Source organism: Strix uralensis, chromosome 3 (genome assembly GCF_047716275.1).
Source record: "Strix uralensis isolate ZFMK-TIS-50842 chromosome 3, bStrUra1, whole genome shotgun sequence".
Lineage (NCBI taxonomy): Eukaryota > Metazoa > Chordata > Aves > Strigiformes > Strigidae > Strix > Strix uralensis.
The window spans coordinates 6,749,556-6,775,169 of record NC_133974.1 but is presented as its reverse complement, the minus strand read 5'-3'; the positions used below and the strand labels follow the sequence as shown (position 1 = coordinate 6,775,169).

Genomic DNA, 25,614 nt, shown 5'->3' with positions numbered 1-25,614 from the left:
CCTGCCTGGGTCACCTCACACTGGGCTGCCTGCCACGTGGGAAAGGCCTGGTGGTCCCTGGGAGCTGCCTCCTAACCCACACACTTCTCAGGGGCACCTCACCTGAGAATCATAGAAGCATAGAATGGTTTGGGTTGGAAGGGACATTAAAAATCACCTAGTTCCAACCCCCCTGCCATGGGCAGAGACACCTTCCACTAGGCCAGGTTGCCCAAAGCCCCGTCCAACCTGGCCTTGAACCCTTCCAGGGAGGGGGCAGCCACAGCTTCTCTGGGCAACCTGTGCCAGTGACTCACCACTTTTATTCTAAAAAATTTCTTCCTTGTGTCCAACCTAAATCTACCCTCTTTATGTTTAAAACCACTACCCCTCATCCTATCCCTACACCCCATGATCAAGAGTCCCTCCTCAGCTTTCCTGTAGCCCCTTTAAGTACAGGAAGGCTGCTATAAGGTCTCCCCAGAGCCTTCTCTTCTCCAGCTGAACACCCCCAACTCTCTCAGCCTGTCCTCACAGGGGAGGTGCTCCAGCCCCCTGATCATCTTTGTGGCCTCCTCTGGACCCGCTTGAGCAGGTCCGTGTCCTTCTGATGTTGGGGGCCCCAAAGCTGGACACAGCACTGCAGGGGGGGTCTCACGAGAGCAGAGTAGAGGGGCAGAATCCCCTCCCTCGACCTGCTGGCCACAATCCTCTGGATGCAGCCCAGGACACAGTTGGCTTTCTGAGCTGTGAGCGCACATTGCTGGCTCGTAGTCAGTTTTCGATCCACTACTACTCCCAAGTCCTTCTCCGCAGGGCTGCTCTCAATCCACTCATCTCCTAGCCTGTATTTGTGCTTGGGATTGCCCTGACCCATGTGCAGGACCTTGCCCTTGGCCTTGTTGAACTCCATGAGGTTCACACGGTCCCACCTCTCCAGCCTGTCCAGGTCCCTCTGGATGACATCCCTTCCCTCAGCCTGTCGGCCGCACCACACAGCTCGGTGTTGCCGGTGAACTCGCTGAGAGTGCGCTCCATCCCATTGTCCATGTCGCCGACAAAGCTGTTACCAGACCAGCATTAGCCACCACTCACAGCGTACAACCCCCGCCCGCGGCCTGAGGACGCTCCGCCATGGCCACGCCCCTCAGCGCGCCTCTACCGTGACCCGGCGCCGATTGACAGCGCCGCTGGCCACTCCCGGCGGGGCGGGGCGGGGCGGGGCGGGGCTGTCCCGTCCCGCCCGCGCCCTGGGGCCGCTGGCAGGTGAGGGCGGGTGGCGCGGGCCGGGGGCTGTGGGGTGTCCGCCCGCCCCGGGGCGGCGGGAGCTGAGGCAGCTCGAGTCGGGGGGGGCTCCGGTGGGGCGGGCGGTTCGGTTAGGCTCGAGTAGGCCTCGTGGGGGGGAAGTGTGTGCTCTGGGTGTCGGGGTGGTCCCTCGCGTGCGGGAGCGCGGGCTGTGCTCAGCGGGGATGGCCGGTCGGGGTGCGGTGAACCTCGCGCGGAGCTGTGCGCCCGCGGCCGGCGGCTGCTCTCCCGGGGAAGGCCGGCCTGCCCCTGCCCTTGGGCCGTGTGCCGGGCTGCTCTGCCTGCTGGGAGTCCCTGGGCGCTTCCCTGTCCGTCCGTCCGTCCGCTCCCTGCCCGGGCAGTCAGACACCTCTGTCCCGGCAGAGCCCCTTCAGGAGCCCTGGTGCCGGGTCTCTGGAGAGACCCGGGTGAGTAGATGTGCTCAGGTTGTGTGCAGGGAAAACTAGTGTAGGAAGGCCTTGGAAAAAAAAAAACCCTTATTTATTATCTATTAAAAATATGCAATTAAAGGATTAGGTGATGTTGACATCATTAACTGTGTAAAATTCAGAAGTAAAGACCTGACTTCACTTGAGAGGACTTAAATTCATACTTGTCTCTCCCCAGAGGGGGCAATTAATGACTCGGCTATGGGCTGCGCTTAGTTTGACAGGTGGGGTTCAGTTGGACACAGCAGCGTGTTCACCCTTTATTTCCATCATATTCAGCTGAAAGAAATCCCCCACCAGGTGAAGCTGAGTGATCCCGCAGCCTCTGGGTCTGTGGTGTTTGCTGAAAGGGCAGTTATGCCTCTCAAGTGTCACTTCATTCTCAGCAGGGCTCTAAGCCTGGATTTTAATTTTGGGATACGCAAGTTCAGGGTGGCATTGGACTATCTGCAGGTCAACAGTGCCTATGCTGTTTTCCAGTGTAAATATATATGTGAGAGATTTAGCTGCGGAACTGGAGTAGGGAAATTTCCCATGGAGGATATCTTGTGTTCTAGCAAAATGACAAATCCTGTTCCATCATTGCAGTGGTATTCGGATTCCTGTTACGCTACAACTTCTTACATTAACTAGGATGTTTATGTACTTGGGATATTAATATGGATTTATTGGTTACACAATCACTGTTTTCCAACAGAATTTCAGTAGTGACTTGTTCCAGAGGATTGCTGAAAAATGGGAACCTGAAGGGAACTGTGTGGTGTATCAGTATGGTCCACATGCAGGATTGGCTTGAGCAGTGTCTGGTCTTGTGGTTGAGCAAGAAGTGGGGAATATTAGCATGAAATTTTTAGGTCAGTTACAGATAGGGAAATCCTGTGTGAGGGTTCTTACATGGATCTGACTTTGAGTTGGATAACAGTTTTGAACAAGAAAGTGGGAAGGGCAGAGGGAAACTGGGGCAGGGGAATACAACCCAATACAATATGAAATTATTATAGAATTGTAGAATGGTTTGGGTTGGAAGGGACCTTAAAGATCATCCAGTTCCAACCCCTCTGCCATGGGCAGGGACACCTTCCACTAGACCAGGTTGCCCAAAGCCCCATCCAACCTGGCCTTGAACCCTTCCAGGGAGGGGGCAGCCACAGCTTCTCTGGGCAACCTGTCCCAGTGCCTCACCACCCTCACAGTGAAGAATTTCTTCCTTACATCTAATCTAAATCTACCCTCTTTCAGTTTAAAACCATTACCCCTCGTCCTATCAGTACATGCCCCTGTAAAAAGCCCCTCTCCAGCTTTCTTGTGGGCCCCCTTTATGTGTCATATTATGTCATGCTATTAGATAAGGAATGCCAGTCACAGCTAGGAATAGTCCATATCCTTGAGTCATACAATCAGAATTAGTGCTGAATGTTTAGAGAACAAATGCTTCTGGGTACAGTGTCTTGTGGTCACCATCTCATGCAGTTCGTGGACAGGATTTGCATTGTTTCTTGTCTCTTGCATGGTTCATGCTGTGTGCGCTTGGTTAGCAGTGGTATTTGACTGGAAAGGACAGATGATACTTGTTTGAAAGACGTGGTATTTCCAGTGGCTCACAACTATACCGCTGAATCTTTCAAGCACATCTTTCCAATCCGTTCAGAGACATAAGTGGTGAGTTAGAAGAACTTAATCTGCACACTGACTTGTGTGACTTGTATTTATTCTTGTTTGTAAAGCTGTCTGTACGCTAGAAGTGACCTTTGGTAGTAAGCATCAGAATTAGTTGATCAGTAAGAGCTCCGTTATGTAAGGAAGGTATGATCAGGTTAGAGATGTGATAAAATGTTGGGAAACTGATGTTCCTGCTCTTTGTTTGTCTTAACTCTTGATTTGATACTTTTTAAGGAGCAAAACCTTTGGATGGATATTCTGCTGTATTTGAAATTCAAAGCTTATTTGCTAGTTTCTCTGCTAGAAATGTACTTGGCACATTTAGTAATCTCATACCGAGTGTCAGGGCTGAGAAGCTGTGATGGTTTCTAGCTGGTCTCCCCCTCCCTGGTGGGAGTTGTGCAGGCGCAGACTGCGGTTCCAGCGCGTACTTCCTGCTCCCATCTGCTCTCTGCCATGTGACGGTAGCGTGTCTGTGCCACGCTTGCGCAGAAGAGAGGTTGTGCTCCAGAGATTTTAATGAGGGTTATAAAGTTCTGGTGGAGATGGACCTTGTTATTCTCAAGGTGAGAACTGCCCCTGTTTACATCTTAACTCTTAACAAGCAGAAGCTTTCTCATAACTTTGAGTACAGAAAATACTTGAAAACATGTCAAATGGCAAGAGCAGGAGTTCCTGTATATTGGGAGCAGGAAGAAAAAAGGAAGAGGTTGGGCAGTGGTGTTGGATAAAGAAGTTGCTTTGTGAACTGTGTTTCATTCAACAGATTGTAGTGACTCACTTCCTATCTCTGAAATTGGGATATCAATCTAACTGATAAGTAAAAGGTCTTGTTCCTGTGTTTGGAGCGCTCAGTGTTAGTAAGGCAAGCTGTATAAATACATAAGGAATATTTTAGCTACTCATTCTTAAAACTAAGTTACAACTTCAACAAGCAGATTAATGCAAACAAATCTTCTGTCTCTGCTCAACAGATGCCATGTTGCCTCAGAAGAGGGGACGAACACCTTCCAGAATAGCCATGAACTGTTATTGGAAAGTCCTGGCAATTTTCTCACTATTTCTTCCAAGTGCATTGTCTTTCCAGCCAGCCCAACCCAGAGTGTTACTAGTATCTTTTGATGGATTTCGATGGGATTACATCTATAAAGTCTCAACTCCCAATTTTCATTATGCCATGGAGAATGGTGTGCATGTCAAACAGGTCACTAACGTGTTTGTAACAAAAACGTATCCTAATCATTATACAATGGTGACTGGTCTCTATGCAGAAAGCCACGGTATAGTTGCTAATGAGATGTATGATCCTATTCTGAATGAAACTTTCTCTCTGAACAAAATGGATATCCATAACTCCAAGTTCTGGGAAGAAGCCAGCCCAATATGGGTTTCGAACCAGAGGGAAGGACATAAAACCGGGGCAGCTATGTGGCCTGGAACAGATGTGAAAATACATGGAGTCTTTCCTACATATTTTATGCCCTACAATGAATCTGTTTCCTTTGAAGATAGAGTTGCAAGTCTTATTCACTGGTTTACATCAGAAGAACCCATAAACTTTGGTCTCCTATACTGGGAACAGCCTGATGAGATGGGCCATATTCTGGGCCCAGAAAACCCACTTATGGGACCGATAATTAGTGATATTGACAAAAAGCTGGGGTATCTTATGTCTGAACTGAAGAAGGCGAAGCTGTGGGATGTGATAAATGTCATAATCACAAGTGATCATGGAATGTCACAGTCTTCCTCGGAAAGGCTCATTGAGCTTGATCAGTACGTGAATAGAGCACTCTATAAAGTCATTGACCATTCTCCTGCAGTAGCTATTTTGCCAAAAGAAGGTAGGAGCTATAGTAGTAAAATTCTCTGAAGAAAATACTTGAGTATCTAAACTTTATAGGCTTTGTTCCTTAACTGAAGTGGTGGTAGCAGCCCTGATGCCAGTAGGATGTCAGCCTTGAACAAGGAGTACTTGCAGGATCACCTCTTTGTTCTTTTTGCTAGCTCTGTCAAAAGCCTGGATTAACTTTCTGAAATGAAAAGTGAGCAAATCTGTCTGTTGTTGACTAATAATGACAAATATCCTTTAGTCTTAATGAGAGGTAAGATAATCTAATGGCATTATCAAGGATGAATGGTGTTCTAGATAGATAACAACTGAATGTTAGATATCTCGCCTTTCATCAAGATGATAAAGTCATAGTGGAAGAATTAGATTTCTAACTCAAACAGTAAACTGAAACCAGATCGGGACCTTTGATAAAAAGAAAGCCTGTGCTGGCTATTTGATTAGCTGCCAGCTATTGTAGTTCACTTCAGTTTTTTTCCCCCATCATGCTAAACAGCCAGCCAGTTATGTTCCTACCATTTTTATTGTGCTAATGATGGGCAAGAATACTGTTGGAATCGAAATCTGAAGTCTGGTTGCAGTCATTGAAGGGTTGCTGAAGTGTCAGGTGTATGTTTAGTGTCACTGATGCAGAGATGCTGCTTTTTGTTTTGATGATCAAAACCTGTAACTTTGGTGCAAATGTGTTAACCTGGATAACAACATTTTTTGTGTGGGCAGAGATGCTAATTTGAAAGTTGAGTTTTTAGGTGGCCTTCTGAAAAGGTGTTTTTTAAGATTTCTGTAACATTTGCTTCACTAATGGATAGCACTCTGTATTTTATGCCCCAGCAGGGAGGGTATTTTGCAGACTTAAGTGACCTTCAAATGTGTAAGCAAATGTCTCTTGTCATTTTTAGTTTGAAGAAATGTTGGTACGTCTGCTGCATGAGCACACTCAGGTGCTTGTAGCTGGGTGCTGTTTCTCTCAGTGGTGGTAGAAGAACTGAGTTTGGGAGCCCCATTCTAACGAAGACAAACATGGTTGACCAGGATGTTCTCATTACCAAATAAAGGAGTTGTAAAAGTAAACTTTAGTGCTGAAACATCCCTAATGAGTTAAATGAGAACCTGAAGATGTGTAACTCGATTCTCCTGTCTGCTAAATGCTGAAAAGAAATAGCGTCTCTGCAGCAATTAGGTGACAGAATTGTAAAAAAGGCCATTTCAGTGGATTTCAGAAATAGCTTGGATTTGGTTTTGCCCAGAGGTTCAGATATTTATTACGCTACCAATAATTAGTTTTCAGCACTGCTAAAATTCCTTCCTTCCGTGTTGCCAACTGTAATTTTTATTATAAAACAATGAGCTTCATTCTCAGTTTAGCTATGAAATAACATATACTTAAGTACATAAGACTAATTCTTTTGACAGGTATTCCATTTGTCTTGCTTAAACCAAGGGAATGGTAAAACTTAGTGAGACATTGAGAAAAATTTTGAATGCTTAAAAACGCAGCAATTTCTGCTACTTTAACTGTTTGAGTGCATATTTCTTCCCCAGGAGATGGATTAAAACCATTACTGAACCATGCTAGTGTGTGTGGAACTAATTATATGTTCATGAAGATGGTACCTGTAGCACAGCTGGTGATGTTGGCCTTTTCCTTGCATTTAATATAAACATATTAACTCAATTAATTTAGTGTAAAATCATAGTTTGTTGTATTTGGGGCTTCTCCCCCCTGTTATCCCATGTAGAAAAGTGGCATAACAAAATTAATTTTGTTACTAATATAGTCCTAGAAATGCTGGCCTGGAGTCCCTTTTCTTGTTGCTGTAACTGTCTCTATCATATCTGGATTTTTGCTGTCTCATCTTGACCTTTATTGTGTTTATTAAGTTTAATGATTATTTTTTATGCCAGTTTGAGGTAAGAAATGTTATACATTAATCTATTTCCAGTTTTCCTCCAGAATTTCTATACTGGATCGTAGGAGCTGAGGGGGAAAACAAAGACGGTTTCTTTAAAGACATTGGGCACCTCCTCCCAAACTTTTGTTTTCCTGATATATATTTAAAACTCCATGCATGCTGCAAATGGTAGACCGGATTTTAATCCTTGGTTTGCTTCAGGCAGTGTCTTGGGTCAAACTAAGTCCTTGTTCTTGAGGTCATGAAGACGATCATTTCTTGGGATGGGCAGTCGGAGAAGAGCTCACTTGCAGGAACACCCGGTGCAGGATGTAGAGCTAGCTGTGAAGGCAGAACTAGTGAGAAATGATAAGTCAAAATGACAGGATGTGCTTAAATCCCGCTCGTCTGCTAAAAATGACAGTACTGGCCACAAAGAAAGTGTAAACATCTTCCAACCGTGCTTCAGACCTTGTAGCACTGAAACTGGCCTGCAGAGAGTAGCTGTGAACTCAGCTGTCCGACTAAATTGTGCATGTGTGTAGCACGAAGCACTTAAATCATGGAGCTGAGTTATCTGGTATGTAACAGAAGTCTGTTATACACATTGCGTAGCCCTCAACAGGAATCTGTGCTTAAATGGAGGGGGAGATTGAAGAAACTTGCTCAGATGTCAATTTGAAGAAACTTGCTCAGATGTCGATTTCTGAACTTGCTTTTGTGTCCCTGTCTGTGTGTCTTGGTTCCTCCTTTCTGTGCACTGGTGTTCCAGCTTGTCCAGCTGCTTTATGGCTGTTCAGTGATTTTTACTGGAAAGAAAAATTCAGAAACTGGAAATAAGCAAATAAAGAATTGGGGGTGGAAAACACCTATTTATTTGGTAGCGTTAGTACAGATCTCAAGGGTTTACGCTCACTATGCCGTGGATGACTAGGGAAGGGAAAGGAGTGGACTCTAAGAATACAAAGGAGTAGGCAGCACTGTTAGCTGCTACTGAATACACAGAGTGGCGGCTGACAGTTCTGGACCGCAAGTGCCACCTTCACCTGCCAGTCCAACCTGTCCCTTGGTTCACTTGTCTGTTCCCTGCTGAGGCCTCTGCAGTCTTTGTACAGCTCCTAATGGGTTAGTGGCATCTGGGCTGTGACCTGAGGGCTTCCCTTGAAAGATTAATGCAAGCTAGTTTTGCTTATACCTAGGCAATTAACTGCTAATGCTATGATATTACATGGTGCATAGCAACAAACGGGCTACTCCTTCTAAATTGGCTAAACTTGTCATCAACATGGTAGAGGATCAAAACTGGGAATCAAATGAAGTCAAATGTGTAGCTGTTCATTGGATCATCTTGTAGAAGGAGAAATAAACAGTTGGGTTCACTCAGAAAAAAGTTTTCAGAGATGCCAAGTAACAAAGTGGCTGCTCTCGTTGGCCTTTTGAAGGAAAGCAACTAACAATTAAACTGCTTTAAAATAAATGAAATGTGTCACTTGTCATCATAGCCAACTGGGAGAAAGACGGAGTCTGGCCTTAATGTGCACATTACCTCATGAACAGGTTTAGGAGCTATCTTCTTGCACGTTGCTAGGAGGAGCTGGTTTCTTTTCCCTGAGACTTAACTAAATACCTTTGAACTCATTCTTGTAAGAAGCTTACCTTCTGATAACTGAAATGAGGGATTTTTCTAAAATTAGCAAGGTGCTTATTGCTTAGGAATAGTCTGTGAAGTCTGATGCCAGGTGTGATCTTACTGTGAATGAGGCTCTGGATTTCTCACAGTAACTTCTGTGCACATTGTAATCCGCTGTTGTCTCTTACAGCTATAATGAGCTTTTGGGGAAGTTCATTTTGCCCTCTTTCAGTTGTATTTAAACTACTGATGAGTTCAGTATTGGTGTGTTTAAGTTTTGTCTTTTGTTTCTTTTGTTTGTTTGAAGGCAAACTGGATGAAGTATACGAAGCTTTGGCCGATGCTCATCCCAACATGTCTGTATATAAAAAGGAGCAGATTCCAGATAGATTCCATTACAAACACAACAGTAGAATTCAGCCAATCTTAGCAGTGGCTGATAAAGGATGGGAAATCGTATATAATAGGTCTGACAGTTTTCAATGTAAGTATTCTGTTTTGGTGTATCTTCCTAGTCAGAGACCTTACACGGTACTTTCTTTCCCAATCTCAACTGATGTTAATTTTTATTTTATTTTTTGTAAGACTGGGAGGGGAAACTGAAGCTAAGTGTGTAGAATTTATAATTTTTTTGTGATGGGAAGCGCACGCTACTCTTAGGGGAGGGAGAACTGGACGTACCGTTTTTCAGTAAGTTTAATTTTTAGATAAGATCATTCACATGTTTTAGTGGCCACACACTTGAGGTCTGCTTGCAAGGTCTAGCAAACTGACAAGCACTTCCCGAGAGATTAAAAAAACAAAAAAAAAAGTTGTAACTGAACTTGTTGAGTAAGAGGGTGAATAGCATTGTTTTATCATGTACTATTTCTTTACTGGAATAAAAAAGTCCTCAGCTTGTGTGGATGCTCTATTGCTAGAAAGTCTTTGCATATTGTGTTACTGTACACCACTGGTTTTTTGCTTGCCCTGTAGGATAAGATGCATTTTAGGTGATTTGGAGGAAAAAAGCCCCACTTTTAAGTTCCTCACCTTGGAGTTTTGAGATTTATTGTAGGTAGAATGGAGACAGTAAACTGTAACTTTTGGTTAGCTAGGAAGAAAATATAGGTGTCATATGGTTAGTTCTTAAATTTAATTGAAAACCTTTTAAACTTTGCTGCTGGTATGAAGCTGAAGAGCATTACCTGCAAGACCTAACAAGTTTTTTGGTTGTTGATAGCTGGTGAGAGCAGCTTTTTGTGCCTGTGTGTTTATTTCTTTGTTCAGAGTTTTTAGTGCACCTGTAAAGAAGGGGCACTGGAGACCCACTAGTGAGATCTGTAAACTTTTTCCTTGTTGATGAGTAGGTAGTGCACAAAATTGAACAAAGTGTCAAATCAGTCAGTGCTTAAGTTCTGTCTGCTACTAGGAGTCAAGCAGTCTGTCTCTACTTGGATTTTTTCTTTTTCCCTAAGAGATCTGGTCCAGTTGCAAAGTTGGAGTTTTTCCTTGAGGAAAATCAAGGAAATACTGACAGTGCTGTTACTGCCATGTGAGCTTACCTTTTTTTTTTTTTTTTTTTTTTTCCTTAAATAGTGCTTTTTATTCTTTTTTAAGGCATCTTCTCTTTGTAGTTCTGGGACTTGGTATCTGCTAGGAGACATTTGTGCTGTTGATCAAAATGAGTCTTCTAAACCTCTGCAAGAATAAATGTTGGCTGTTCCTCTTCTACATTATGCTATTTCTAGGCAAAGGTTCATTGCTTGTTTTGGAACTTCAGAATATTGACCTTTATTTATCTTTTATTTCTAGTTGGTAATCATGGATATGACAACATTTTACCAGAAATGCATCCAATTTTTTTGGCAGTTGGGCCTGCTTTCAGAAAGAATGCCACCAAAGAAGTCATGAATGCTACAGACTTGTACCCCTTATTGTGCCATCTACTTGGTATTAACCCACTGCCCAACAACGGTTCCTTCAATGCTGTGAAAGATATACTTGCTGAAGAATTTCCTGTAGCCTTGGGAGGAGATATCTATGCCACTATTATAGGAGTCTTTCTGGGCAGCTTTCTTGTTATGGTTTTTACTGCAGTTTTTGTTAAGCATTTTGTCCTTACCCAAGCAAACACCATGCAAATGCAACATACTGAAGCTGCCCAGCCACTTTTGCAAGATTAATAACAAGTAATTATTAATAGTACCAAGCTACTATTTCCCATTTGATGCTTAAAATAAGATTATACAAAAAAATTAATAGAGATGGATCAGCATAAATATTTGGAGTAAAAGGGAACAGATGCTGATCCACTGGTACACTGGAGTACGTACATGCTAGGTGTGCAGAGAAAGAGCATGTTTCTGTTTCACCCTACAACCACTTAATCTTTCAGGGCTTTGAAAATATTCTAGGTAAACCTGGAAAGCTGTATATGTATGTAGACATGTAGTGACAACAGACCTTAAATACCTCCTTCTGTGCTACTTTTAGGAAAATAACATCAACTGAGGTGCACTTCACAGACTATTACGTGGTGATTTAATTTTCCACACCCCGGTTTTTTTTCTTCCTCTGAGAGGTTTTTTTAAGTCTCTTAGATTCTAACATGTCGCTGAATGTGACTAGACTTCTTTAGGTTTTTTTCTTCCCTGCCCAAAGAAGCTTTTGCATGGATTACCATTACAGATAGCTTGGTGGATTAAATCCTGCAGAAAACAACATTATTATTAAGCTAGGTCATGCAGTGCTAAGTGTCTGAGTTTAGAGTTAGGCATATTTATTTAAAGTACTATGTCAATTATAGCCCCAAAATATGAATCTAGCGGGTATTGCCTTTAGGAATCAGCATTAAACTACTTGGGGTTTTTTTTAATTATTTAGGTAAATATAGGTCTTTATGATTTTAGGTAAATGTAGGTCTTTACTTTTTCTATTGTTTCCTGTACACTGGACTAAATTTTCTAGGAATTCCATGCGGCTGGCAGTTTAAAGACACATACAAGCACAACACCTGTATATCCAAATGGAGTCTCTCATATTTCTGTGATAAAAGGGTTCTTTCAGAATAAGGCAGATCAATCAGCTAAGGAACATGCATGTACAAGCTGGTTTCAGCGTGCTGTCAAGCTTGTCACTGAGTGTAACATCTGATCCATTACTGGAGACTCTTCTCTAGTGTGAGTTTGGCTTGCTGTCTTGTGTTCTATCTGATATGTCTGGGTGGACCTTAGAATTTGATGAGTAGGATTAGACATGCAATTTAAGGAACAGCCATATGAAACTTAAGCCATATATACTCATAAATCTGAAAAAGCACACTTGAATATGAGAAAAGGTATAAGACTAGAGTTTGTTCTTCCAGAGAAAAGTCTCTGTCAGGGAAAATTATTAATTTTGAGTAAAAAAACCTATGTATTACTTTGATTCTTTTGTGTGGGGCAATAAATCTTATTGTTACTGTAGTTATGGGTTTTTTGATGAGCTCACTTAAATGGTAGGGGAGCAGCTGCTGACTGAGGTTTGTATGAAAAACATGGTATGACGTGAGAAAAGTTGTCTCATTGTCAGACTTGTTTAAAAGCTGATTTTGTTTTTCCCCTCCCCGTGTGAGTTAGTGTTTCACTTACACTTTGCTTCTGAGTACAATGCCTGAAGGAGAAAGAAACTCTTTCAAAATTCAGATGAATAGTCTGATATTTCTCTAAGTGCAATTTATTGTTTTATCCACAGCACCCAGCAGAGGGCAAAGATGGGAACATCTTGGCCTTGGATGTGCTCTGTCAAACTAATGGTGTGACTAACAGTGTAACTCTGCAGTTGGGAGGGTGGCTGGCAGACCTTGCAAGGAGCTGCAACAAGCTGACTAACTGAAGTACAAAACTCGTTTTGCTGAACTTAATTTCAGACTTAATGAATGACATCTAGACGAGTTCAGAAGTGAGCTTACTTCTTACTGCCTCAGTGATGACTCTACAGTGCCATGTTACAAACTGGTGCTCACTGGTCAGAGGTAATCTGTTAGATTCCTCGTGGTGGCAGGGACACTTGCTTAGCATTAAGATGTCTTGCAAACAGAGGTGGGAAGTTTCCAGAGACCACAGCTAGGTGCCTTGAATGCTTGAGAGGGAAGGCAATGAAATAGTCCAATTTAAAATATATACTGAAAGTTTAGATGTAATAATAGCTTTAGGAAGGCAGGAAACTAGCAGATCTGTTGGAGGACAGCCCCTTAATTTGGGGGATATGTATGAAGTCGTGTTGCTTAATCTGAGTCATTTTTGCAATTCTGTTGTTACTGTTCTGTGTACTGCTTTGTCCTCCACTGCTATTTTCTTAAGAAAACATTGAAGGAAGACATCTGGGTTAGGTGTGCCTGACACTGTAAAGCTGATTCTTAGTGGAGCTGACCGTTAGGTATGTCTTAATTTTAATTTGCTGATGCCAGCTAAAACTGAATCCTACAGGGGTTTTTCAAGCTGAAAGATGAAAGCAGCAATGATGTTCACAGTAGTTTCTAGAGAGGCTGGGGAAGTCCGAATAGAAAACCTAAACCTCTACATGGTTACTAATCACTTCCCTAGCTGCCTTCCAGAAGGCAGATGTCAGATAGCAAACTGATGCATTGAGTCCCCCTTTTCTTGCTTATTTGCAACTTAAAAACAAATTGTAGCACAAACGTAGTGTGTGTTTAAAGAAAGATCTACAGGCTGCCTTAAGGGAATAACAGTGAAAATTGGAGATGCTATAATGCCCACTGTAGCTGCTTCAGTTACATACTTTCTCACTTTGGAACATGCTGCTTTAATAGAAATTATTCTTACTGTAGTAATTTCATAGCAGTGATTATGGCAGATGTAAAAATAACTGGATTATAATCTCAGAGGTGTTCATTAAACTCCCACTTTTTAAATTGTGACGGGCGTAGTTCTATCATCAGCCAAAGTGACCCTTGATTTTAAGGAGGGGGCAGAGTTGGTCAGCATTGTTCAGTCATCCTGGGATTTAGGCTTACCTGCCCAGACACGCAACAAGGGAAGAGCAGTAGGTTTCCCCTAACAAAGGGTTTAAGAACAGTAATATTCAAAATAGATTGGGAGCACAAACATGATGTCATTGTTCTGCATTGCACTGTAAGGCCCTTCTTTGAGGAGGGTAAAATGAAACTTTGTAGAAAACTGAAAGGAATCTTTCAGCATTTGGGTATTTCAGCGTAGGTTTAAACATGTTTCCTTTATTGCTTGGGTGTATTTACAGGTACCTCTTGGGCAGCTACCTTGTTAGGATATTTGCTGAGCCAGTGCTAAACACCGTTTTCAGTTGTTGGGTGTATACTTAATGAATCTGAAAGCACATATGATGCCACTGGAGAAAAACATCAACTTTTTCTCTGAAGTGATGTGAGATTTTTTTTTCAGACTACCTTTTTGGTTGGGGAGGATGTGGGATTTGGTTTCTGTGTCTATGATACTTTTTATGATGTACAAACAAGTTTATTGGACAGTGGATTTGAGTTACTGTGTACTACTTGTAACTTAAGCTTGGAAACCGAGAAGCTTGCTTGATTTTGTCTTTCATTGTTGACCTGTGAATCACATTTTGAGATGTCAAATGTTTTCTTTGTTTCTTCCTGGTTTGGAAATGTTGAAGTTGAAATATATCTTTGCTATCAAGCATCGAGTTCTTGCTTCATTTAAAAACGCTCCTGGAAAAAAACTTGAATTGTAGGGGGATGGCTGGGGGAGAATGGCCTTAACTCATATGCATCCCAGATATTTCTTGTACTCTGCACAGTGTATGCTTTTATCATACTTCCAGTTATTTTAATAGAATTTAAGAATTTTAAGTCAAAGTTCTTATATAAAAGACTTCTTGTTTCCCACCTTGCTGCTGTATATGGAAAAACCAGCTATCTCTTACCAACAATGGTAATGCAGTTTCTTTAATCAAAAAAATCTTCTGGGCTTTCTTGATAAAGAGCTGCAGTAATGCTGCGGTCACAATAAATGTGGTCTCAGAAAAAAAAAAAAAAGGTGCAAAAATGCCTATTATAAGATGAAGGGTTGTGCAGTGTGACTTTTCAGAAGTGTGGAACAACACAATCTTGAGCTGTGTGTGGGAAGAACAACAAACGTGCCGTTGTTGAGCCCTGCTGTTTTGAAAAATGCAAATATGACAGGCTTACTTCCAAATTTTCTTCCCTGCTTAAATAACGGCCATGGATGCTGTCTGGACCATACATACCTATGCTGCTGTACACACCTTTCACCAAATGGCACGTTCGTACTACAGTACAGGTAACGTAAGCATTTATTAGAGTTGTTGCAAGCAATGAACAGGACGAGTTCAGTAGTGGTATCTGCAGCATTGCCAATGGACGGCCTTTCCATAATCAAATCCTGATCTGAATCATTTCAAATTAACAACTCTCTATTACGGTGTTTTTGCGATAAAAGGTGGTACCGTGCATATTAAAGCAAACATCTGTCCCTGTGGTCTGATCATGGGAGATACATGATGTTGTTGGTTTATTTTCATAGGCAGTACATTCTTTTTAATTTATAGCAAGTTAAACTTTCCCGAAACAAGTGTTTTGGACCTATAGTTGAAATCAGCTCAATTCTGGAACTGTTTCCTTGGTGCTAATGGACAAAAAGCATATAAACCCAGAGGGGAGGATGTTTTAAAGCTTCTCTACCCAGCATTGAGAGTTCCTTTATGGAGGCTGTCAGCACAATGAAACATCAGTCTTTACTGCTGCGAACTGGTGTTACAAACTTCCCCTATTCCCTTCTAAATTTCAATGCTAGTTTAAGTGTTAAGAACTTCCCCTACATTAATATGTCCTGTATGGGCAGAGTTGTGCAAATTTAGCAAGTCATTAAATGTTGCCACAAAACTGTTGCAGGATGTCTCCTTTATCACAGCTTTGAGAAAGGGGGAAGCCACAGCTTCTCCCGTTCTTGTTTTGAATTGGCTCTTCAAAAGGAAATCAGCTGCTGACTTTCACAAGCAATAGTTCAAATTGTAATTTGGTAGTAGAAATATTTCATCATGCTTAAGGCACTAACACTTAAAAATAATCATCTTTAAATCTATCAACTTTGTCTCCAAGGAGAAAGAGGTGTTTTTCTATATTCTTTTGAAATCCTGGATGTACAAGAGCTACTTTGAAACCCTCCCTGCCAGGAAAAATACTCAGCATTTTTATAGACCATACTGTATCTTCGGAATTGAAAATAATTGGCAATGCAACTGGAATATAGTTTATCCTATTTCTTGATTAATACTTAAACTTTTTCTTTAAACCCTTCCCACAATAGCACTGTTCAGTCTCAAAGCTAAAGGGGGTAGAGGGTAAGAGGGATTTCTGCTAGATACTACCACTCTGGTTTTGTCGGAGCTCAGCTGCCTGTAGCAATTCACACCAGAGCTAGAAGGAGAAATGCTTTTAGACCTTGATTTCTCCATCTGTAACAACATTCACATTTCAGGTTAGAGTGCTGCCATTGCACTTCAGTCAACATTTACATTCCTGGTAATTAAAATCTTGATGGTAACCTTGACACCTGGCCTACAATGGTGATGCACAGAGGAACTGCAAGCACATCAGTCACATGCAGTATGACAACTATTTGGTAGAAGGAGGCGAAAGGGAAGAAAGAAAGTTCTAGCATCTAGGAAAAGACCCTCAGAGGCAGAGGACAGTACAGTTTGGTCTTACCAAATCTGCCAGAAAGGTAAAGATAACTCAGGGGAATCAAGCCTTTCCATATGTAGAGGATGCAAAGCACCTCTGAGGATGGCAGCCTTCATTAGCAAAATTACAAGAACCCAATACCTCTAAATGTAGGAATTTAAACATCCTCCCTTTTACAACATCTCTAAGCCTGGGTTCTACCCTACAACTTCATAGTTACCCATTAACTTGACCTCTTATTGTATGTAATTAATTAATTAAGATCTTCCAGCAGGATGAGAAAGTGACTCCTGTGTTCAGTCCAGTTACTGCTCTATTATCTCAACAGTCTGAAATCCAGTACACTGTCAGTAACTGTGTATGGATTTTTCAAGGGCTCTGAGCCTCTTTCAACTTCAGGTTAATCCCAAGTAAAGCATTAATAAGTAGAAAATAGCAGTTTAAGAAGAGGGCAAAAAACCAGCAGAACACGTTAGTTTTTGTATTGTGTTTTTTTAATCAGTACAACAGAATCTTCAGGGAGGAAGATGCAGTTTAGTAAAACTTCCACACATTTTTAAAACTCAGATGTGTTTTTCTCAGTGGGCAGTCAAAAGTAACCCTTCCCTCCAAAGTCTGTACTTCTTCCCAGTTGCATCACTAAAAGGTAGCCTGTGGCTAATACCAATTTGTATTGAATTTGAGCTTGTGAAGAAGAAACCACGTTGCATGCTACCACGTACCTCAGCGCTCTCACTTCAAATTACCACTTCTTAAAACCATCAAACTCATAGGAAAAGGACTTGGTAACCATTGTTCTCTTTTTGGGTTAGCATTACTGATTTAGCCTCACATACTCTCCTCACTAAAAGATAAGGTACTACTAAGGCTTTCTAAATCAAATTTTTTATGGCAAGTTACTAGACTTGACCGTTAAATGAGGAATGAAGAGTTTCAATGAAGAGAATCATTAGCACTGGTTTTCACCAGAACGTCACATCTATACAACTTAGCCACTACAGATACCAAATCTTAACAAAGACATTAATGTTTTTCCTTTTAAATTTCCAAGGTTTAAAATAAGAGTTTAGAATCCTTGCTTGTTGATTGCATGTCAGACATGCAGTTGTTACTTTTTAGCACAGGGCAGCCTTCAAGAGATAATTATCAGCTGGTACACAGGGTAGAACCACCTCTATTACAAAAACACCTTCAAGCAGAGTTTACACCTGAAAAACTGTCAGAGTTTAGAAGCAATAGTTTTACTACTACAGCCTACAAAACTGGGTAATCCAAGGATTTGCAGATTAAATTGACATCCTCGAGATAAGCAAGTAGTACCATCCCAGTTCTGAGTGTAAAAACTGTGGAACTCATCCACAGACACACATCTAGAAATGTCAGAGCCATCTGCCCAGTGTTGTAACTGCTAAACCGCATACTTTATTGCTCAAAATTGAAGTGATATGCACCAATTCTTTCCTTACTGACTCTGGTTTTCCTTCTCACCAGTTTCTTGTCATACTGCTGGCTTAGGATGGAAACAGAAGTATTGGATTTTCTCTACACCCTCTATCCCCAAATTTAAGAACAAATCAGAATATACGGTCCAAACAGAACTAACTTCTAACTCTCATAAAAAACAATCTTCTTTCCAGTACAGGTACAAGAACACTAAAAGAAGGCAACATTAATTTTAATTTAATACAAAAAAACAATTATCATTTAGAAATGTTAAAATTCACTTAGTCTATCCTGGCTAGTTCATACTCTGGAATTTCATTTTGAAAGTGTTCACAGGCTTGAATGAAAAACTAAGCATCCTTATTTTGTTAAGCATCTTCTCCAGCAGAAAGCCACCTGTTCACCAGTTTGTTCTAAAAAGATTTTTACAGGACTGCTAGTCACGTAGCACACACAAACAAGTTAGCAAGATCTGGCTGTACAGTATTTTATACGGATGCCGTTAAAGTGCATCAAAGAATGCCATCCAGTGCAAGTTCAAACTCTTCCTGAAATCACAATTTAGCAAGCGAGGCTCCCTACATGCTATCCGATTAAAGGGTCGTCATCATCGTATCGTAACTGAAGTCGGGAAAATGGCCGTGGGGGAGCTACTCTATTCTTTGAGATTATTATTATGCAGGTGAAAGTAGTCAGAATCATAAAAGCCCCAATAACTATCCCAATAGCTTCTGCTAGATTTATGCACCACTGGTCGGAGAGCAAGCACTTGGTGTTACTGAAAGTGCCGTTGTGGGGCTGTGGGGTCAGTCCCAGGATGTGGCACATCATGGGGTAAATATCAACGTTGTTCATCGTGCTCTGCTTGTAACCCCGATGAAAAGCAGGCCCGTGAGCAGCCAGGAATGGATGCATGCTTGGGAGAGCGTTGTCATAGCCATGGTCACCTACTGGAGAACAGCAAAGAGTTAACATCACAGTTTCTGTTTGCACATCGAGTATTCCCCTCCCTCTCTCTCCCCCACCCCCAAAAGACATACATTTTAACCGAAGGCTAATGCAGAGCATAAAAGCAGCTGTTGGATCAAACACTGAAGGAACCCAGAGTTCCTTCCCTCTTCCCAATCCCCAGAAGTCTTTTCCCATACTGGTCTTCAGCCACGGTGTGTGTCATGTCCCCTCACCCCCCCCATTATCTCTTTCCCTCTCAGTCATCAACATTTGCAGTTTTACCCTTCCCACTCCTCATGCCAAAGCTGAAAAGGACGTTGCCACTCCACAAGTCAGTAGCCGGAATGCAAATTCATACTTCTCAGGATTTGGAAAGACATCTACGCCTTGCAAAGCAGACACTTAAATTACTTCTTAAAAGCCAAATACTTTTTCCCTTGATACTGTTTGGTTCAAGCATACGAAGTGCCCTCAGATCATGGTTATCAGATTAGGTACTTCAGGAGAAGGGATACTCAAATAGTCAAAACCAAAAAACAGTCAAAGGATCAGGATGCCTGTGAGAGGCAAACCACAAAATGTTTGGGGCTACAAGGTCACCAGTATGTGGACATTTGGTAGGTTTTTAAGAAATACTCCAATTTTGGGTGGAATATAAACAGCTAAAAAGCTGACAGTCAAATTTCCTAATAAGATGCCTGAAAAGTCTGTCCAAGATGTCAGCAATTTCTCGTAGCCCACCCAGCACAGTATTTGAGTGACTGCATTGAAGTTTTGAGTTAATTTCTTAGTAACAGTTTAACAAGTCTCCCCAAGAACTGTCTCCTTGGCTGCTTCACTGAAGTTTCTGATGTGAAATGTCAAGATTCCTGTTGATTAGGTCACACTCACCACTTCAGTATACTCCCAATATTCCTTTTTAATGTTTTCCACCATTATGTTTGTTACCACAAAGATACTACTGCACCGCATCTTGCTTGTTCGTTTTAATGCAGTCCTATGTGCTTGGTTACATTTTTTCCCCTTCTACTACTTGCTTGTTTTGCACAGAGCTGTTCCAAGTCCCCTCTCCAATGAAGTTTCCTGTCTTTCACCTCTGAAGTAGGAGGGCTGGTGTGTGCTGACATTGCTAGGAATAGCGTAGCTATTGGGACACTTGCCAGTCATTATGCTGCCACTTTGCCCATGAAGACAGGTACAATAAACACCAAAATAGCCTTTTAAGCTAAAACCTCCCCTGCCTGCTCCTGGGAATCCTTGGCTGGCAAAATTGTTTTGAGAAGTGATTCACTTCAACTGATACAAATGCTGTTACTTCTAAATATAGACTTATTACTGTGTTTAGGTACTTGAAATTGGATCTAACCATAAATAAGAAAGAGACCTCTGTTAGAGAACACCTGTGCTAAGTGTTGTCAGTTGGAAGATGACTGTAGCAAATCTGTGGGGAAACTAAAATATAAATAAAAATATATCTTACATTAAAAGCAGGACTTTTGTACAAATAATGAGAAAATTTGAACTTAAATATGCAAAGGACAGACAGGAAGAACAGCCAAACTGGGTGAAACAAGGAGTTTACACCACCCAGCATCCTGTCTCTGAAACAGTCATAACAGGGATTCTGGGACGTATCCAACAGCATTAGCCCTGACATACCAGCCAGCCTCGAGCTGTTGGCTGCTCAGAAACTTCCCGGAAGTTGGTACTTTGTATTTAATTTCTATTAATGGATCTTTCTTCCAAGAATTTGTCCAATCACTTTCTGAACACACACATGTACGTGTTTATATATATATATATACACACACACATGCAGCCTTCATCTGCAACCAGAATTATGGGTTGAATTCTCTTGCTATGACGATAATGAAATCTGTCTGGAATTTCTTCTTTGAGTTATACTTTCATGTGACTGTTACATTTCTTCAGTAGTTAAACACACCTCTCGTCTGCCAAAAATAACCCTGCATGTGAAACACCCGGAAATATAGATACATACATATACATATATGTATGTACATAATTTGACATTCATAGCATCTAGCAGGAATAAAGTGCATAGCTTAGCAATGCACTGTGTGAAGTAACATCTGTTTTGGTTTTTATCTTTAAAACATGCTATTTGATGCCCCTAACAGGAAGGACTCTGGCTTCTTTGACCATTATTGTTGTGTTCCTATTATTTTTAGTATTTCCTCCCATTTATTTTTGTTCCCTAGAATATGTACTATAACATTAAATGTTGTGTCTTGTATTCTTCAATTTATGCTCCCCTATATACCTAATTTAGATACAAAAAATAGTTAAACCACACTGTAGTGGAAGCTTGAGACAGACTGCTAACTTGCCTAAGATAACTCTTAAAAGTGTACCTCAGGCTACTGAGTTGAACATGACAAGATGTTTTAGCTAGCGGAATATCCCCCGTCTCTTCTTCATCTGTTAAAACACTCCAGGCTCAGGCTCAGGCTGAGAATGTTCTAGAAAACGCTAAGATGTGCCAGGACTACACTTGCTAAACTAGGACCATGCTACAGATGGCTGGAATAAAAACAAGAGTTTACCAACATAAGCCACCAAGAGCAGAAATGAGGAAAACACACTTACATTTTGAAAGTGACTCATTTTGTACAATTGTCCAGCCTTCGTCTGCAACCAGAATTATGGGTTGAATTCTCTTATTATGACGATAATGAAATCTGTCTGGAATTTCTTCTTTGAGATAGACTTTCATGTGATCGTGGCATCTTTTCAGTAAATTATACACATCTCTCTTGTCTGCCAAGAAAAAAAATGCATGTGAAACAGCTGGAAATTATGGCCTGTTTACTGCAATTATCTGTCATTAAACCTAAGATCCATTTTTTTCAAAACAATTGTTTTTTTAAAGGCACATGGAAAAGGATTTTTTCATGTCCCTAATGAAATGCTACGTGTATCGAGGTGGATTTCACAAATTGCTCTCATTTTAAATCAGACACCTCATGGCTGTGGTTTTGGACCTACAATTCAACTTACCCTCTGGGCTTGCAGGGGAGGAGGGCAAAATTCAAGCAGAGAAATCAAGAGAAAGCAATCACACACCAAAGCAGTCAGTATTTTATCCAAAGCAGTATTAGATTTTCTTACTGTATAAATCACTTTTGTGCATTAGAATTGCTTCAGTCTGGCCACAGCTGTGGAAACTGAGACCAGCAGTGCCATGATTTAAGACATGACTGTTTGTTAGTAACTAGTCCAAGATACAAAAATTGAACTCACAGAATGAAAACTGGTTTCATTCACAAAAACAAAAGTGGTAAAGCGATCAAAGTTGGGTTTAGATTTTTACTTGGAAGTTTAGACAATGACATTTTTTTATTCTGAATAAACATGGGAGTTTATTTCATGCTCACTGTGAATTACAACCATATAGACTAAGTGAGCAAGAAGAGAGTAGGCATACTAAGTGCCTACCTACTTCTTCAACAAGCTGTACCAGGACCATCTTTACCACCCATAGCAATTTGACAAGAAACTCTCCTTGGCTCATTGGTTACCAAAAAGTAATTTCTAAATAATCAAAGATTAAAAGTAATTTCTAAATAAACAAAGATTCATAAGTTATGTCAAAGTTCTGCTACAGTGGTTTTGCAAAAGATGTGAATAATCTACCATAGTGTGTACTTTTTAGTAGTAAGATAAACAAGATTTAATTCTCAGTGTATGACTTAAAAAAACCCCAAAACTTACTCTGCCTTGGCAGCACTGCAGCAACTGGACTCTTGTCTATCAGAGTATAGTTATTACGACCAATGCAGCTATCCAGGACAATCAGCTTCGTTGCAGAACAGGAGGCCATTCCATGGTCACTTGTGATTATGATATTAATAGTGTCCCACAAACCTAATGCCTTCAATTTATTAGTAAGGAAACCAATATGATTATCCACTTCTTCTAATACTTTGCGCATGTTCTCAGTGTCATCTGGTCCATACTTGTGCCCACTTGCATCTGGTTCTTCCCAGTATAATGTAGCAAAATTGACTAATGGATTCGAGCTGTTCAGCCACGCAACAATCTTCTCCACTCTCTCCTCAAACGTTACTGAAAAGTTATACTTCATAAAGAATTGAGGGGTTGTGTCATTAATTTTTACATCAGTACCAGGCCACATTGCAGCAGCGCTTGCTCCATTTCCCTGTTGTTGATTTGTTACCCAAATTGGAACTGCCTCATTCCACCAGAAGGGATCTGAATCATTGAACTGTGAAAACTTTTTCTTGGCATCTGCATCGTACATGTCGTTAGCCACGATGCCATGGCTTTCTTCATATAAACCTGTCACTATGGTATAATGGTTTGGGAAAGTCTTGGTGATAAAAGCATTTGTAACTTGTTTTACGAGCACACCATCAGCGATGAACTCCTGAAGATGAGGAAGTGTGTAGGTTTCCAAGTAATCAGCCCTGAAGCCATCAAAGGACACGAGGAGTAACCTGGATACCGAATCACCAGCAGAGTGAGCACAACAGGCAACTATTCCAGAAAAAAGTAATGTTAACATTGATTTCATTGTTGATACTTCAAAGTATTTCCAGCAGGTAATCAGATGCACCTGAAAAATTTAAAAAGATAAGGCATGTAAGACAAAATAATTGTGCTGGAACCAGTTTAACTAGCTATGCATTATGTACATCTTCCTTATAGACTTTAACTGGAAAATAACCGGTATAAACAACCACTGAGGTCAACAGTGTATTTCCCTACTGACTTCAGAAGTTTCTCATATATTGTCATAGCTTTTCATACATTTCAGAGCAATGAGATTTTTTTCATTCCAGACTAAATGAAAGGAAGAATTGTTTTCTGTCTTTTAAGCAATTACTCCACCGTTTTGTGTCTTATTACAATTCTACATTCCAAGACAATCAGTATTCTGCCTCGTGTTCAAGCACAGGCACCTGAACAATTCCAGCTCCACATTTAAGAGTCCTGTGCAGATCTAAATCCTGCTTACATATCGCTGTTCTGACCAGAAGTTTGTCTTCTATTGTAATTAGTCGTTCTTTTTCAGCCTACCTTTCCTTTTCTACAGCTTCCACCCTCTCAAGCTGCTGGAAGACTTCTGAGCTTTCCACATTCCTATTTATTCATTGCTTACTCTGTAGATGAAACTGCCAGGAGTAACTTCTACTTCTGTTTTCCTTCTAAGCTGTTGTACATCTACTGTAACAGTATTTAAATGTGTTCTTTACATATCATATTTCTCACTCTAAAAAAATTTAAAAAATAATTAGTAACCTTAGCTATGAGGCAAGTATTTCTCACCAAGGAATACACTATGACTATTATGAATGCAAGGTATGACTTCTAAGCTTTTCTTTTCCCCCCTAAGCTTATTATGTATGACAAAAGCACTTTGTTCAGGAAGGTCCAGAATTATTCTATAAGCCTTTAAGAAAGAGGAAGTGAAGCTCCAGGTTTCACAAAAGCTTCTGCAATATTGTTAGACAGCATATTTACTTCTCAAGAAAAGCCCCACTCCAGCAAATTTCTCCTTTATCTCACTTGCACAAACTAGGGTGATTCTAGGAGGAACAGCAGGTATCTTCCTAACTGCAGTAATATCTTCTGGCTGATCTCAACGCTTTTCTCCCAACTCCTTTAAAAAGTGTAAGTAGCTTTAATATTAGCTAAAGCTTTAGCAGTGAGAGGAATTCAAAGCTCGGGAAATCATCCCCACCACAACCAATAGATAAAATTTCTTTAGAAGACACAAATGTTAGAAGAAAGGATCGTCAAAAACAGCATTAAGGTCTCTCCTAATACAGACTTGTAATACACAGCCCCTTTAAAGAGGGAAAAAAAAAAAAAGAAGAAATGAGATAAGCAATGGAGCAGAGGATCACCTGTTTCATGTTGTCAGGTGCTTTAAAAAGCAGAACCAGAGTTTTTCATAGCACGGTAAGACTTAAGACCACAATATGAGCTTTGAAATACTCCAAAGATGCTAAGCATGTGTGTTTTTACACACTGTATCACTGCCAACTATGAAATGCCATCAGCACTCCAACGATCTGCTCCTGAACCTCTCCACCTTCTCACCAGATGTCCAAGTCAGCAGTTGCTCAGTTCGGTAAGAAATGAGCTACCCTGGTCTTGAACGCTTCCAGCAAGATGCCGCCTTGTCATTACAAACTTCTCCGGCGTACCGGACCGGCTCCCGCCGCGCCTGAGGGCACCCAGCGCCGTCACCCCGCACCCGGGGCCGAGCACCTGCCGCGCGGGCCCCGGGCCGAGGCACCGCCGCGGGTCCCGGGCCGGCTGCTCAGCAAACGGACCGGCCTCGCCCGGGGGGTGCGGCGGCAGACGGCCCCAGCACCCCCACAGCCCACCAGCACTTTCTTCCCCTTACCGAAAAACCGGGGAGGGGGGGGTGTGTGTGAGGCGCAGCCACCCGGCGGTACGAAGCGCAGGGCGGGAAGGGGGGCAGAGGGGTCCCACGGCCCTGCTCCGGGCTGCGCAGGGGCAGCGCCGGTCACCACAGCCTCCCCACGCGGGAGACCGACCAACCCGCCCGCCGCCACCGCCGCCCCCTTCCCCGCTGCCCGCCGCGGTTCCGCCCCGACCCCACCGTGAGGGCCCGCTCCTGCTGGCAGCGCCGCCGGGGAAGGCGCGGAGGTGACCGGGGGCGGGGGGGGGGGGGGGAGGAGCACGGCGCCTGCGCACCCGCCGCGCGCGGCCCCAACTGCCACTAGCGGCGGCGGAGAGCGCACGGCCCGTGCGGGGGGGCTCGGCCGCGGGACCCG

General features: G+C 41.9%; 2 protein-coding genes across 6 annotated transcripts; one reads left to right on the top strand and one right to left on the bottom strand.

Moving 5' to 3' along the window:
- The first annotated feature begins 1,209 nt into the window (after positions 1–1,209).
- ENPP5 (ectonucleotide pyrophosphatase/phosphodiesterase family member 5) lies at positions 1,210–14,399 on the top strand. Its single transcript, XM_074861409.1, has 4 exons — positions 1,210–1,245; positions 4,346–5,215; positions 9,053–9,229; positions 10,540–14,399. Exons 2-4 carry the CDS (start codon positions 4,351–4,353, stop codon positions 10,908–10,910), a joined length of 1,413 nt encoding a protein of 470 aa, XP_074717510.1. The 5' UTR covers positions 1,210–1,245; positions 4,346–4,350; the 3' UTR covers positions 10,911–14,399.
- Positions 14,400–16,898: 2,499 nt separating this feature from the next.
- On the bottom strand, positions 16,899–25,535 carry ENPP4 (ectonucleotide pyrophosphatase/phosphodiesterase 4). 5 transcript variants are annotated; one of them, XM_074861406.1, is made up of 4 exons: positions 25,440–25,535; positions 22,556–23,420; positions 21,431–21,601; positions 16,899–18,819 (listed from the first exon to the last, which is right to left on the bottom strand). In XM_074861406.1, the coding sequence occupies exons 2-4, from the start codon at positions 23,376–23,378 to the stop codon at positions 18,455–18,457; spliced, it is 1,359 nt and encodes a 452-aa protein (XP_074717507.1). In that variant the 5' UTR covers positions 23,379–23,420; positions 25,440–25,535; the 3' UTR covers positions 16,899–18,454. The 5 variants fall into 5 exon arrangements, with proteins under 5 accessions (XP_074717507.1, XP_074717508.1, XP_074717506.1 ...); XM_074861407.1 differs by having other exon boundaries at positions 25,221–25,487; XM_074861405.1 differs by lacking the exon at positions 25,440–25,535 and adding an exon at positions 24,715–25,168 and having other exon boundaries at positions 16,899–18,816.
- Positions 25,536–25,614: the final 79 nt, after the last annotated feature.

What these genes read in the sequence shown, in the direction of transcription:
- ENPP5 (XM_074861409.1), top strand. Translation starts at nt 4,351, where the DNA reads ATGTTGCCTCAGAAGAGGGGACGAACACCTTCCAGAATAGCCATGAAC. An exon ending in AGCTATTTTGCCAAAAGAAG is followed by an intron (nt 5,216 to 9,052) that starts GTAGGAGCTATA and finishes GTTTGTTTGAAG; the next exon opens with GCAAACTGGATGAAGTATAC. An exon ending in TAGGTCTGACAGTTTTCAAT is followed by an intron (nt 9,230 to 10,539) that starts GTAAGTATTCTG and finishes TTTTATTTCTAG; the next exon opens with TTGGTAATCATGGATATGAC.
- ENPP4 (XM_074861404.1), bottom strand. An exon ending in TGCAGTGCTGCCAAGGCAGA is followed by an intron (nt 21,602 to 22,555) that starts GTAAGTTTTGGG and finishes TTTTCTTGGCAG; the next exon opens with ACAAGAGAGATGTGTATAAT. An exon ending in AAATGAGTCACTTTCAAAAT is followed by an intron (nt 18,820 to 21,430) that starts GTAAGTGTGTTT and finishes GCTGTTCTCCAG; the next exon opens with TAGGTGACCATGGCTATGAC.